This window comes from Camellia sinensis, chromosome 11, assembly GCF_055761805.1.
Source record: "Camellia sinensis isolate YWXY chromosome 11, ASM5576180v1, whole genome shotgun sequence".
Lineage (NCBI taxonomy): Eukaryota > Viridiplantae > Streptophyta > Magnoliopsida > Ericales > Theaceae > Camellia > Camellia sinensis.
Genome location: NC_138971.1, coordinates 57,950,827 through 57,965,782, shown reverse-complemented (window position 1 = coordinate 57,965,782; position 14,956 = coordinate 57,950,827). Strand labels below are relative to the sequence as shown.

At 39.8% G+C, this 14,956-nt stretch overlaps 1 protein-coding gene and 1 pseudogene across 1 annotated transcript; both read right to left on the bottom strand.

Annotated features, from left to right (window-relative positions):
• Positions 1–9,209: 9,209 nt before the first annotated feature.
• On the bottom strand, positions 9,210–10,013 carry LOC114275373 (uncharacterized; annotated as a pseudogene).
• Positions 10,014–12,549: 2,536 nt separating this feature from the next.
• Positions 12,550–14,420, bottom strand: LOC145803137 (thiamine biosynthetic bifunctional enzyme BTH1, chloroplastic-like). Its single transcript, XM_082896478.1, has 4 exons — positions 14,300–14,420; positions 13,790–13,854; positions 13,565–13,692; positions 12,550–12,788 (listed from the first exon to the last, which is right to left on the bottom strand). The coding sequence occupies exons 1-4, from the start codon at positions 14,416–14,418 to the stop codon at positions 12,669–12,671; spliced, it is 432 nt and encodes a 143-aa protein (XP_082752604.1). The 5' UTR covers positions 14,419–14,420; the 3' UTR covers positions 12,550–12,668.
• Positions 14,421–14,956: the final 536 nt, after the last annotated feature.

Genomic DNA, 14,956 nt, shown 5'->3' with positions numbered 1-14,956 from the left:
CTTAAGACTTTCTCTTGGTAGGCAATTTCGTCTAGATAATCTAGTGGGATGTGACAATAAGCACTCATTATAACTATGGGATGTAAATTGTCTTATCTAATCAATACATGAACAATTATCCCAAGACGGTCCTGCTTAATACACACAAAGCGTACTAGCACAATAAGTTGAAACTTCACCGTTTTCTATGCTACAATCATACTGATGTTGTGTCCAAATCTATCTTAGACTGTGAACCACTTATATTCTACAAGAACTAGTTATTTGATCTTTCGTGTGTAAGCCATACTCTACACACCAGATCACATACTTTGTACAATAAATGAAACGTAAGGAGAACATTAGACAAATAATACAATGCAAATATTGCTCATAATGATTCTCATTAAAACTTGAATAGCTGATATTATTAAAACCAAATACTAAATTCCATTACACAAAACATGGCTTTTAGTATATGTAGACGCGCCCGCGTGGGGTCCCGCGCTACAGTTCGGACTCGATTCGTGTCACGGTTTTTAATCTGAACCAAAGAGTCCAAATCTGGCAAATCGTTTTGAGAAAAGGAGATTACGGTTCTTAATCTTGTTTTAAGGCATCCTCGATCTGCACCCCATTTCATGCAGATCAGCAAAGGTAGGAAAGGAGATTACAATCATCTTTTGCATTAGCTTCGGCTGAAGATTGCGCACAATCATCCAAATTTGGTCTTTGTCCGTGGGTCTTAAGGTCATCATCGAAGCCTTAGCCCGCCATCTGGTTACGAATTCTGAGAAGCTCTCCTTGGTTTCTTGCCTCGTTGTCTCGAGATCCCGGGTCGTGATCTCGATTTGTGTGTTATACGAGTACTGCAGGATAAAGGCCTCAGCCATCTCGTCCCAACTTCTCTTGACGTCATCCTCCAATTTTGCATACCATGCGGCCGCTACACCCGACAGGGTCCGACCAAATAAAGACAGCTTCTGCAATCTAGTGAGGCCCATTGGCCTTAGGACGTCTGAAAATAGTCGCAGGTGTACCGTGGGATCCTCAGATCTGTCAAAACGATCAATTTGTGGCATCTTAAACAGATCTGGCAGCGTCATGGCTGCGTTAGTGTATCCGTCTCCAATGTTCGGAATGGACTTCACACCTTGAGATTTCTTGAACAACTTTTCAAGCTTGCGCATTTTTAAGGTCACGGGATCTACCTCGGACTCAAAGAGAGAATCTGATTGATTGATAGGAGTGGGTGCCTTGGATTGTTGAGGCAGAATTGGGGGTGGAGCCGGCCCCGTTGGGATGTCTGTATCTTCTTGGACATTCCGGGCATTTGGCGTCTCTTCAGGTATCGGAACCCTTAGTGGGGGAGGGACTTGCTGTGAAGCTGACGCCCTAGTTTGCTGTTGCAATCTCACAATTAACTCCGCTTGCTTATTCATAACTGTGGCTTGTTGTTTGGCGAATTCTGCCTGTCGGACAGCATCTTGTTGCATCACTTTCATGCTTTCTTGGAGTTGGCGCACCATCTCTTCTAAACTAGCCATGCTGCTTTGTTCTGACTGAATTGTCGGTATATGTTCCCTTTCTGCGGGTGAAACAGGATCCTGATCCCTACTGTACACAGGTGGGGTAGACAAAGCTCTCTGTACTGACTGTTGAGCTGATGCCCTCTGCCTAGTTGTTCTCCGTTTAGTAATCGGGGGTAGAGAGTGGTACACTGGTTGTCCGTATATCAGATCCTCAGATCGATGGAGCCGACGACCTCTAATCCAGAGTGCTTGGGGAATATCTACCGGGTTGGAAGCAATGATGCTAAACTACCTAGCAAAAAGATAAATAAAGCAGTAAATAAACTAACAACCGGACAGCACAACGGCATAAAATAAACATATAATACACAGTTGGGTATCCATAATACACAGTTGGTAAGCCGAACACACTGTTCCTCGATACTGATCACTGTTTCCTAAACTGAACCTGATACCCGCAGATAACTGATTCTCATAAACTGATACTGATGCCCTCAGGCCGAATACTCAATCTTGCAAACTGATATGCACGTTCCTGTAGAGCAACACTCTAAAAGCACATAGCAAGTAAAGAGAGCCAAAACACCCCTATGTTGGGGTAGGGTTTCCCTGTCCTATTTTGTCAGGAGCTAGGGTTTCACTATGCACGTAGCAGTTTTCAAACAACCTAACATCGGGTAAGCAGCCTATCCTAACTTGGAATGGTCACTATGGATCCGAATATGCACTAGGTCGAATGGTCGAAGAGGGTGCCCTGGTAAAACCGGGGTTTGTGTTCCCATGCTGTCAGAGCCCATAACCGGTCAGCCTTATGGTCATGCCTTGACAAGACAAGCCTCCGGCAAACCGTTCAGGAATGGCAGATGGCAAACACTGTGTTCCTAGGCGCACCAATGCAAATGCAAATGCAAAGAGACACACAAATGAGATCAAAACAGGATATCACGAGTTCGAGTTAAGCTCTTTGATACTCCCTAGCAGAGTCGCCAGAAACTGTAGACGCGCCCGCGTGGGGCCCCGCGCTACAGTTCGGACTCGATTCGTGTCACGGTTCTTAATCTGAACCAAAGAGTCCAAATCTGGCAAATCGTTTTGTGAAAACAGATTTTAGGAAAGAAGTGCCAAACATGGACTGCTTTGCCAGATACAGAGTCGCCACCTAAATATTTTATTTTGAGGAAATTTAGGAAACCCTGACTCGTTGCCTAAGGTCACGTGTCCGTCATCACCAAAGTTGCCTCGGCTCGGGAACTTGGGTACGATTGGGGAAGGTCACTTCGTGAGCACCCCCGCTCGCCCGATCAAAGATCGGCCTTTACTAACCATGATATCAAGTTTTGAAAACATTGTGTGTTCTTATTCTGGTTATTAGCCTAGATTACTATGTGATGCGCACAACATACAAGTATAGACTAGATTGCCTAATTTGGAAACACGCATTGCATATCCGTTTGTTTTGACAAAAGCTTTGGAAATTGCTACTCGCAAGTAGGCTAAAATACGGATTTCAACGAGTTTTTCCAACTCAAACAATCCAACATTCACCTACAGGTATTCAAACAGTTTATAACAAATAAGCATCTAGCCGCATGGTAAGCACGTTATCATGGCAACATTCACACGCATGCAATATGCTAAAGCGAAAATACTTACATCGTACTCCGTGTCAAAACAACAAACTAGTTAGCAAACATGCATGTCCTAGTTCATGTCAAGTTGACTAATGCAACGCATGCAGGATGCAATTAGAGTAGGCTCGGCTAACCTAATCATGGCATGCGAAAATGCGATGAATTTGATGCACGCATTCAATTTGGAATTGGGGTACAAATGCAGTTAGCATGATGTACCAAGCCTAATGCATGCAATACAAATGCATGAATGCACGCATGCATGGCATAAGGTATGCTAATTTCAAAAATGCCCTAATCTACCATCATAAGCAGGTAAATAAAAGGGAAGAAAGACGTAAGGTTGGAAGACATACACACACTCACGCACACTTATTACATAATTGCCCTCACTTAGAGGGGCCAAATGAATATTACAGTCCGAATAATAAACAAATAAATTATTACAGAACTTCTAATTTACTTAATAGGATGAATGCGAAAGGAAGAAATGTGGCCTCAGGATGCGCGTATGATGCATGCTCGAAACCCGGCTCGCCTGGAAAACCCGTACCATACCCCTGCCACCTCTATTTATACTGCTCTGTCTCTCTGAAAATTGCCAAAGCCCTAGGACAGGTTCCTTGCATGCTGTAGAGTACCACTGGCTAGGGGAAATTCCCACCGGCAGTGCAGAATTTCCATCGGCTGTTTTTGGGTTTATCGGCCATTCATCAGTGGCCGGTTGGCACTGAATCATGCCGGTCGGCAGAAGCTTCCTGCAGAAGACAGATTTGACAGCAACAGAGAACAGACAGTATATGGCATGGGATTTCAGGCACATGTGAGCATGGTCATGCTTCCCATCATGCTTTGAACTCAGGGAAGCATGGCCCTCGATCCTCGAGCCATCAATGGTGCATGATAGCCCAAGGGATCAAGTTTGCCACTTGATGTAAAGATACATGCAACACACAAATGAGGACCGAGGCCTTATCATGTTGAAGTCAAAGGCCCCGGTGACCGAGAGTTTAGGCACGTTGCATCACTTATGGTATGAACGCCCCTTAACCCTCACACTTGGTTTGACACCCCAAACCAAGTAATGCAATGCATGTTATGCTAACATGGCTCAAAATGCAACATGATATCAAGATGCAAGGTATGCTAAGTGTCATGCAACTAGTATGGCAAGCATGCAATATTAGGCATACAAGATGCAAATGCAATGTAAATATGGACACTTTAAGCCAAAGGGGCATCATGATACAACACCTAATGAAGCAAACATACAACAAACATGAAGCAAACATGCAATGGTGGCTTAAAATGGTAAAGGGGCAGACCTTAACCCAACTCAAAACAGTGGCCAAAAGTGTCCAAAAGGTGGACCAAAACTCATGCCAACAAGCAAGCCAATGGCCCTAAGGTTAAGGCACAAAGGAGGCACTTCACTCCCACCAACATGACCACTCATGGCATGACTTGGACAAGCCAAAACAGAATTTTAACATGCAAGAATGGACTCCAAAAACCATTAATATGGCAGCTAAAGTGACTCCAAAGAGGTGTGTGCATCAAGGCTCATATCTAGGCATAAAAGGGCACACCCTCAAGGCATAAAAGAGGTCACACATGCACACATATAAACATGATTTATGGACTGAAATGTAGTCCTAAATGATGCCAAATCATGAGGATGATCATGGTTATGCATGTTGGAGGTCAATATGCTCAAGGCTTACAAGCCAAAACACAAAGAGATGACATCAAACAAGGCAAGCATGACTGAAATGGATGGCTAACAGACCTTAAACATGGTAAAATAATGCCAACATCTTCATGGAACCAAGCCAACACATACAAGAATCATGGTCTAAACACGAGATACAATTCTAGGCCAAATGGAGGAATGTAAAGCAAGTATATTAAGCATGCAAATGGGTACAAATCCGGCCAAAAACAGAGATCACATATGACCCAAAACACCCAAAAAACTTCTGAAATGAGGCCAAAAATGATCAAGCATGCATGTTACCCTTTTAAGCCAAAATACAAGGAAACAAGACAATGAAGGGAGAGGGGTGTCCCTCCCCTATGCAAGACTTCAAACCACCTTCCTCACCACTGAAAATCCACTGGTTTTTAGTGGTGAGAAGACCAAAACACTTAAGCAAACAAAGCCTTACCAAAGAGGCAACAAAAAGGCCAAATAAGGCCTAAGAGGGTGAGTTTGAACTCAAACCATGAAAGACTCTTAATGAAAGTTCTTAAGCATGAAAATACAAGCCTTTTTTATGTTATGCACAAAAGCTAAATCAGCAAGTATGATAGGTAAAAAGCTAGTTCAAGTTTGGGGAAACTAAAGTAAAATGCTCACCCTTGAAGCACACTTCAAGAACAGCCAAGGTAGCCTCCTACTTTTGATCAAAAACAGCCCAAAAACTCAAGAATCAACCCTCAAAGTCCTCAATCTCGGAGCAAGGTGTAATAGTGTGTGTATTGGTGCAAAAGTAAGGTAAAATCACACTTTTAGGCCAAGAAACACACACAAAGGAGGAGAGAGAGGGAGATATAGAGATAGGGTGTATCTATATGTAGAAGCTCTGGTTTTGCCTTCAAATTTTCTAACCTAGAGCAAAGAGGAGGCCTCTCCTCTTATAAAACTCCCTCTTGCAAAGCTTATACAACAAGCTTGCTTAAAGGGCAATCCCTCCATACACGTGTATGGAGGGAAGCAAAGTTGGTGCCAGCTATCACAGCTGGCACAAAATATCTACATAAAGTAGATGAACAGTGGTCAGCTGCCTAAAAATGTCATTTTGACAAAAAATAGTGCCGACCGGCAACAAAAGATGCCGACCGGCAGAAAAGAGTGCCGATGGCGTCAAAAACCAGCCGGTGGCCTCTAGCCACTGCCGGTGGTGTGTGGGGATGCCTCACAAGGCATTCCCTGCCCCTCCAAGGCAAAACACAAGTGTTTGGTGTGAAACCAGACACTAAACAATCAAGTTCGGAGATCCTGTGGCAAGGCGCGCAGCCGAGACCTCCGGGAACTCCAAACGAACACAAACACGGGTAATCACCAAGTGTTCCAATGGTGACGTCCAAGTCTTGAGGACGGTCAAAAATGGGGTGTCTACAGTATATTTTCCTAAAAATTTCCTACTTAGAGTCAAAGCCATGATGCCACGAATCTCAGTCCAATTACCACTAGATGACTATCAAAAGTCTTGGCCAAAAAGCTCTTCGTAAAAGGATCTACCAAGTTGTTTTCCGATACAATCTTGGTCCCACTACATCACCTCGCTGAACAATTTCTTGTATACGATGATACTTACGCTCGATGTGCTTTTCCTTCTTGTGGACTCTAGGTTCCTTCAAATTAGTAACCGCAACACTATTATCACAATAATGTGTAATAATTGATTTTATTAACGGTACCACTTCTACATTCGCCAGGACGTTTCTAAGCCAAATTGTCTCTTTAGTTGCTTTAGAAGTGGCCACATATTGGGCCTTCGTAGTGGAATCAATAATACATGACTGCTTGACACTCTTTTAAGTTATGGCTCCACTTCCCAACATATCCCGAGGTAGACTGATATCTACTAACCATATAATCCCTAGTCCTTTTTAGGTACTTGAGTATATGTTTTATTCCAGCCTAGTGCTCTTGCCCCACGTTAGACTGATATCTACTAACCATGCCAACAGCAAAACAGATGCCAGGTTTAGTACATAACATATCATACATGGGGATTCCCATCACTGAGGAATAAGAAATCGCCTTCATTCCCTCTATCTCTTTAGATGTCTTGGGACACTGATCATTGGATAAAGTGATTCCATGCCTGAAAGGGAGAAACCCTTTCTTGGAATCTTGCATACTAAATCTAGCAAGAATAGTATCGATATAAGTGGCTTGTGATAAACCCAACACCCTTTGCTTGTGATCTTACAAAAGCTTGATCCCAAGAATGTGACTAACCTCTCCCAAGTCCTTCATATCAAACTATCTGGATAACTAAACCTTGACTGAAGATAACACCCCAACATCGTTTCTGATAAGCAAGATATAATCCACATATAGTACTAAAAACACCACCACATTTTGGTCACACGTCATGTACATAGAAGACTCATCCAGACTTTAATCAAAACCAAATGGTTTAATAGCATGATCAAAATGGATGTTCTAACATCTAGATGCCTGCTTAAGCCCATAAATGGAGTTTTTAAACTTTCATATCAAATGCTTTTGACTCCTTTTTGTGAAGCCTTCTGGTTGCATCATTGATGCAATCGTCAAGATTCCCATTAAGAAACGTCATCTTGACGTCCATTTCCCAAATTTTTTAATCAAAATGAGCTACAATGGCTAAGAGAATTTGAATAGAATTTAGCATAGCTACTAGCGAAAAGGTCTCCTCATAATGAATCATTTATTTATAAGTTAACCCTTTGGAAACAAGCCTAGCCTTATAGGTTTGTACCTGTCCACCTGCTCCCCTCATCTTATAGATCCAGTTCGATGGGTTTTATCCCTTCGATGGTTTTACAAGATCCCAGACCTGATTGGAGTATGTAGATTCCATCTTAGACTTCATAGCATTTTTCCAAAGTTTTGCATCTTTATTTTAGAATGCTTTGCTGTAGTGATAAGGTTCGATATCTAGTCCATCAGGGATCTTATCAAAAGATTTTCCCAAGAACATATACCGATCAGGTTGATGAACAAGCTTCCCATTGCGACGAGGCACAACCTACTGCTGTGTAGTGTTGACAAGCTTTGCTAATTTTGATCTTTGTATTAGTTCAGTATTAGCATGAGCCTCGACAGTCTTCCCACTGCTACTAGGTAATGGGATGTCAATTTTTTCTTGTGATGTTCCTTATAGTACCATTGGTATTAAAGAAGTTCTTGTTGGTCTTTCTCCTTTCAATTCTTCTAGAACAATCTTACTTCTAGGCTTGTAGTCCATTACATAGTCTTTTTCTAAGAATCAAGCATTGATGCTAATAACAACTTTCTAATCCATGGGGCTATAAAATAAACCACCTTCAGTTCCTCTAGGATATCCAACAAGAAGGCATACTTCTGTCCTTGTTTCAAACTTATCTGTGTTCTTTTTCAACACATATGTTAGACTACCCCAAATTCGAACATGCCGCAGACTAGATTTGCACCAAGTCCATAGGTACTCGCTTCCACGATCAGATCGTAGTGTCTTGATACAGTTACCCAAATGTTTCTCCGTTTCTGCCCCATAATCTTCGAATTTCTTAAAGCATTCAAACTTACGGTGCATCAAATAAATGTATCCATACCTTGAGTAGTCACCAATGAAAGTGATGAAATACTGAAATTCGCCTCTAGCCTTGATTGTCATGGGTCAACATAAATTGCAGTGAATTAATTCCAACAAATCTTTGGCTCTATAGCCTTGGCCCAAAAAGGTTGTTTGGTCATTTTACCTTGTAAGCAAGATCATAGATTGGAAGTGCCTCCACTTCCAATGAACCTAATGGTCCATTTTGAACTAGTCTTGTAATCAGTTATAGATTAATATGACCTAGGCCTAAATGCCAAAGATGCATTTGATTCAATTTTTAAGGCTCATTTCTCTTACATGGTAAACTATTAGTGCTATTCAATTCATTAAGTTGTAATGTGGGAGATACAAGATTAATAATATAAAGATCATCCACCAATGAACCAGAACAAATAAAACGTTTATTAAACATAATAACCACTGAGTCACTAAAATAAACGGAATATCTATCTTTATTAGAAACCAAAACTAGTTTCCTTCTAATGGAAGGTACATAAAGACAATCTTTTAACACTAAAATCCTATCTCTACCAAACTTAAGATGTAGGTCTCCTACTGCAACTGCTACCATTTTTGCGACATTACCCATATGTAGGTAAATTTTCCCATCACTTAGCTACCTGGTTTTCTAGAACCCCTAGAAAGTATTGTAAACAGGATTAGTGGCTCTCGTATCTACATGCACCAGGTATCGGTGGATAGCACCGTTAAACATGATTCAACAATAAGTGAATGAAAATTACCTTGATTGTTCACCATGTTGAGAAAAACCAGACATTATTATTTCGTCCAGTGCCTTGTCTGCTTGTAGTGAAAACACTTGCCCTTGGGCTTTTTCTCTTCTCCCTAAGGCCCATGAATTGCCGAGGGATTGCAACTTGCCTTTGAACCTTTTTATGTTTCTTGTCGCCTATTGACTTAGAAGTAGAACGTTTTTCAATAACAAGAGCATTTGATGGCTTTCAAACGAGGCCCTCTACTGCTTGGAGTTCTTTAAGCAGTTCCTCCAATGAATAAGCAAGCTTATTCATGCTATAATTCAGGTGAAATTCTTGAAAAAGTTGGGCAGTGATTGGAGCATAATATCGACTTGAGTTTCCCCATTGATATCAACTCCAAGGATCTCTAGTTCATTAAGAAGACCAATCATCTTAAGAACATGATCCCTTACTGGGATCCTTTCAACCATGAATGTGTTACACAGATCTTTCATTCCTACCTGCCTCGCTGCATGATTCTGATCCCTAAACATTTCTTTGAGATTCAGGATAATGTCGTAAGCAGTGGCCATTGACTGATGTTGATGTTGCAGAACATTTGACATAGAAGCCAAAATGTAACACCTCACCATCTCATCAGCCTTAACCTACTTCTGGTAAGCCTAGGTTTCTTGTTCGGTTGCCCCCTCACTAGATGTTGCTGGAAACTTCTGTGAGCACATACTTATACTCTTCTGCAGTCAGCACAATATCCAAATTCCTTTTCGAAACGATATAATTATCTCCAGTTAATTTTTTGTTTTTGAGTATAACAAAAAGTGGATTGAAAGTTCCCATTTTAGATCCTAAGAATTATATAATTAGAAGAAAATAATGATGATGAGTACTAATACTTTGATTCAATTCAAGTTTGGTTCCCTCTACTAATTTTAAAAGAATCTGCCAGTAACCTAGTAGAAAACACAATGAAAGAGATGCACACAACTAGAGCGCAAGAAGTGATGCCCAAGCATAGAAAACACACATCCAATAATTTTACAGACATTTGACCAACGGCTCGAACGCAAGAAGTGGTCGCTCGAGCTGAGCCCGTTCGAGTACAGAAAGTCCCGCTGGAGCGTAGAATACACTCTCCCAGTAGTTTTGTAAGCTTGCAAAAGTACTGAGAGTTTGCAAAGCTTGCTCAAGTGCAAGAAGTGCTGCTCAAGCGGAGGAGCAAAAATCTGGGCAACAAGAGCTTGGAAATCAAGCAACCAACCTGTCCCAAACACTACCACAACAAACCAAAAGACAAACTTAAGGGAAAACCAAGGGAATAAGAGATGAACCACAACATTAAACCATGAAACCCAAGTTCAAGTACAACAAAGATCGGGTCAAAACCGGAATCGCTATAGATCAAGTTATATAGGGGCAGTTCAAGCTTAGTGGTTTTCGCTTTGAATTGTGTTTTAGGTCTTGTTTTTAGTCTTTTTCATTTTAAGTGTGAATAAGTGTGTTTAGGTTATTTTCATTTTGTTTTCTTTTCATTTGTGTTGTGCCATTCGCGTCATGATGTGCAAAACAAACCCCCCCCCCCCTCTTTTTTTCATAAGCTACAGCGTCAAACCCTGGTTAGAGTTTTACAAATGAGAGTTTGCAAAAACAAAAACCTATCTGAAACTATACATGGGTGACCAACTTCGAAGCAAAAAGAAGAGAAAAGAAGAAAAATCAAAATCAACGGTTGGCTCTCTTAGTCCTTTTCCATACCGGGTTCTGTCATTATCACAATCAGTCTCGCTGCCCTTAGAGTGCTCAATATCAGTGCTCACATCCCTCCTGTCATTACTTTTCTTAGTGTCCTCCTCAAAACTCTCATCCTCAACGGTTCTCTCCGAAGGGGAGGAACTCTACTACACATGAGGCACCCCTACTATATGCCATGACCTCGAGCATCTCTCCCTTGCTTGTGATCATCCTCAACTCCTCTTCCTCATATAAGAGGTTGTCTCCTTCTCCTCTTTACAGCTGGAGGAGATGCCACAGGTGCAGCTAGAATTTGAAAAGAGTGGTAGGAAGCAAAATGTTATAATAGACAATGTAAAGTTGAAAGAGATTTATCAGAACTAGGGCTACAAATGAACAAACTTGTTTGTGAATAGGCTCGAGCTCGACTCGGTAAGAACTTGTTCAAACTTGGTTCGCTATATTTTTTTTGTGTTCAAGCTTGAGCTCGTTAAACTTTTAATAAACAAGCCCAAACATACTAAACCTCGGCTCATAAGCTCAGCTCGTTATCTCGCTCGTTTAACATTTATTATTTATATATTAAATAATGTAGACATATGTATAAAAATAAGATAAATATGGTATTTATATATTTAAAAAATATAAATGTAAATAATAATTAACTATAGAGAGTATATTTATATATTAGTGGTGACAGATATTATTATTTTGATAAAATATTGACTTTTTTTTTACTATGTTTATATATATATTGTATGTATATATATATTTATATATTCAAAGTTTTAATTACAACTTTAGTCTCATATGCAAGTATAAATTTATAATTTTTTGGGCTCGTTAAGGCTCGTAAACAGACTCGAGCTCGAGTCAAGCCTAAGCCAACTTGGCTCAAGCTCGGTTCATTAAATTCACTGCTGGAGAAATGACTTTTAGCGGCGTTTTTAAAACGCCGCTAATTCCTTTAGTGACGCTTACCACCAAACGTCGAGGACGCGGCCGTCGCTATAAGTTTATGACGCTTTAAAAACGTCGTAAAATTAGTATAGGCGGCGTTTATAAAAACGCCGCTAAATGTCGCAGCCAACGGTAACATGACGTCACACAGGCATTCAGCGACGCTTCAAAAACGTCGTAATAGCTTTTTTATTATTTTAAAAATATAACTATAGTGACGTTTTGAAAAACGCCGCAATAGATTTTTTTCCTTTTTTTTTTAAACTACTAATTTTGTAAGATTTAACTTTAAATATATACTTGTAAAATGGCAATAATGAATAAAACTTTGTACAGACATATTTCTGTGAGATTATTATTCCCTCACATCTATAATAGTACCCAATACGACATCCTTCAAGAAAAAAAATCCAATAAGTTAAATCCATGCAGTAGCTGATCCATTCCTAAATAAATTAACACTCACTCTACCGTAGTTTTAAGTGTTGATTCTTGATGAATCCATGCCATTTGGAAACAGTGGTGAGGACAGTCCATGATATTGATTACCAAAAAATTATAAAGAAGATAAACATGGACATTACATTGCACATGCTCACAAAATATACAATGGTGACACAATATTTAAAATTTTAAATAAAAAAAGACCCCATTTTTTTTTTATTCTATTTTGTGTTTTGGGGGTTCATGGCTCTTGATTGCTGTGAAGTTCCAGCATCTCATGGTTTGGGTCAACAGAGACAGCAACTCGATAGTCTCGCAAGGCACCCATAACATCACCAATATGCTCGTGAAATGCTGCCCTCAAGTGTAGCAGGTTGAGGTCCGCTTTGAATAACACAGAGCACGACATCTCAACCTTTGGATATCAACAGGTAGATCATTATTTGCGAGTCTGGAATCTGATTTTACAACATGAACCACCTGCAAAAAGTGAATTGATAAATGATCCCTCAAGCTCAGACAATGTGATAATCAGATTACTCTGTCTAGGTTCAAATTGGTTTTTTCATTTATTTTAATAAATAACAATATGAACCACCATAATAACAATAGTAATCTTTTTTTTGGGTGAATAACAATAGTAATCTTCCTTTTAAGCATCTGGTAACAATGTAAATGTAAAGTATTGCCAGGTAAAATGTCCAAAATTAGTCACATGACCGATTAAGTAAATTGCATGTTTCATTTCCTTGAATTTTGACCCCTTGTTTCAAATGAAAGGCAAAAACGGTTTCCCCAAGGTACATATTTAATATTTTAAGAACAAGCAACAACATTCAAGAACATTAACTCAAAAAACACGTAAACATGAGCAGTCAAATAGTGCATCAGTCAGATAGTGACAAATGTCACAAAGCAAATGGCAACAAAAGCAATCCTGAATATGGAGCCCGCTATATGGATCTGTATTCAATTTTTTTTACCCTGCCAAAGGTCTTTTCATATATTAAGTTATAGGCCAGTTATTTGCTGAAAATGCCACCCTATCTTTCTGGTTTGACTGAGTGAGGGCAATAACCTTAATCAAGTGATCAATTAAGCTTTGGATATAACTTGGGTCTATGTCAACAGTGAAACTGAACTCAAAACCACCATTATTACATTCAAAAACAAAAATTGCAGCCTTATTTATTTTTTTGGTGCAATGCACACATAACTGTTAGAAGTTCCAGAAATACAAACATATAATAGATTACCTTAACAGCTGATAGCATTAAAGAACCTTTTGCAAGCTCAGCTGCTATACATGAAGCCAAAGTGCAGCCAGTTCCATGAGTATTCCGAGTTCTTATGCGTGGTGAACGCAGCTCATAGAAATTATCTCCTAGAAGATCAAATCAAGAAATCAAATTAGCAAAAGACACCGCCTAGAGATACACACAGTTACAACTCAAAAACCCCAATGAATACATTAAGCATACCTTCAAAGAAAATATCAACAGCATCCAATGAAGAAGCGAGGTCACCTCCTTTGACAAGTACATTTCTGAAAACAAAAACAAAGCTGTTACGAATTACAATTCTTCTTCTTGTCTAGTCTTTGTAAAACAAATCTGCTCTAAGAAATAAAAGAGCAAGCCCATATGTACACATTGACTATGCAAACTCAAAGTTAAACCTGCCTCTCACAGTGCCTAGCATGACACTTAAACCTCCGTCTCACAAATCACAATTGGCATTCATATCTTTATCATTGCCCAAACTTCTACTAATAGACTCTACTGAATCCATGAGAAAGGTGGCGTGTCAGTTACCTTCACAAAGACTAGATAAGTGTCATGTCAGTAAATTCAACGCTAAAGTGACATAGTGCCAAACAACAAGGTGTCGAAATATAATTTTTCCTACTTTTGGAGGGATTGTGGAAAAGTTTGGCAGCTTCTGATAAGCCTAACTCAAAAAGAATAAAAACTCAAATGCAAAGCACTAACCGTGGACCCATGTCATGGATAGATTTTGCAGCAGAACGCATGTCGTCGACTGTTTCCAATTGAACACCACCAAGTAAAGCAGATGCTTCTTTTAAATTTGGAGTTACAATGTCAGCCATGGGAAAAAAGATACTCCCTGCAATCAGAAATCAAAACAAACAAACAAAAACAAAAATCAGATAGATTTCCCACAAGAGTACCATGGTCTTTTCGAAGATTTTCCACCACATCATTGTATTAATAAGAGAAAATGAAAATGTACCTAATTTATTATCAGATATGAAAAACCCTTTTTCCATTACCAATGCCCACTCAGTCCTCCCCATGATCTTTACCAAACAGTTTAAAATTGAACTATGGCTTCAAGCTGCAGAAGGCTATATAAAGAAAAGCTTCTTCCCTAAATCCTTGAGGCCGACTGTCAACCTTATCTGTCCTAAGAATGACCTTCTCAACAAATGTTTTTCAATACAAAGACCATACCCAGTATAAAAAGGATTATTGTCCCAAATAGTCAAATGATGCAAGAAGAACCACTTCCCACACTCACAATCCTAATAGCAGCTTCAACCACTTGGAGGGCTAACATGGGACTCCACACTCATAATCCCTACAGCTCTAGCAATGATGAAACTTGAAAGGGTGGAAAAAATTGCC

What these genes read in the sequence shown, in the direction of transcription:
- LOC145803137 (XM_082896478.1), bottom strand. Translation starts at nt 14,418, where the DNA reads ATGGCTGACATTGTAACTCCAAATTTAAAAGAAGCATCTGCTTTACTT. An exon ending in ATCCATGACATGGGTCCACG is followed by an intron (nt 13,855 to 14,299) that starts GTTAGTGCTTTG and finishes TTTTGTTTTCAG; the next exon opens with AAATGTACTTGTCAAAGGAG. An exon ending in TAATGCTATCAGCTGTTAAG is followed by an intron (nt 12,789 to 13,564) that starts GTAATCTATTAT and finishes CACTTTTTGCAG; the next exon opens with GTGGTTCATGTTGTAAAATC.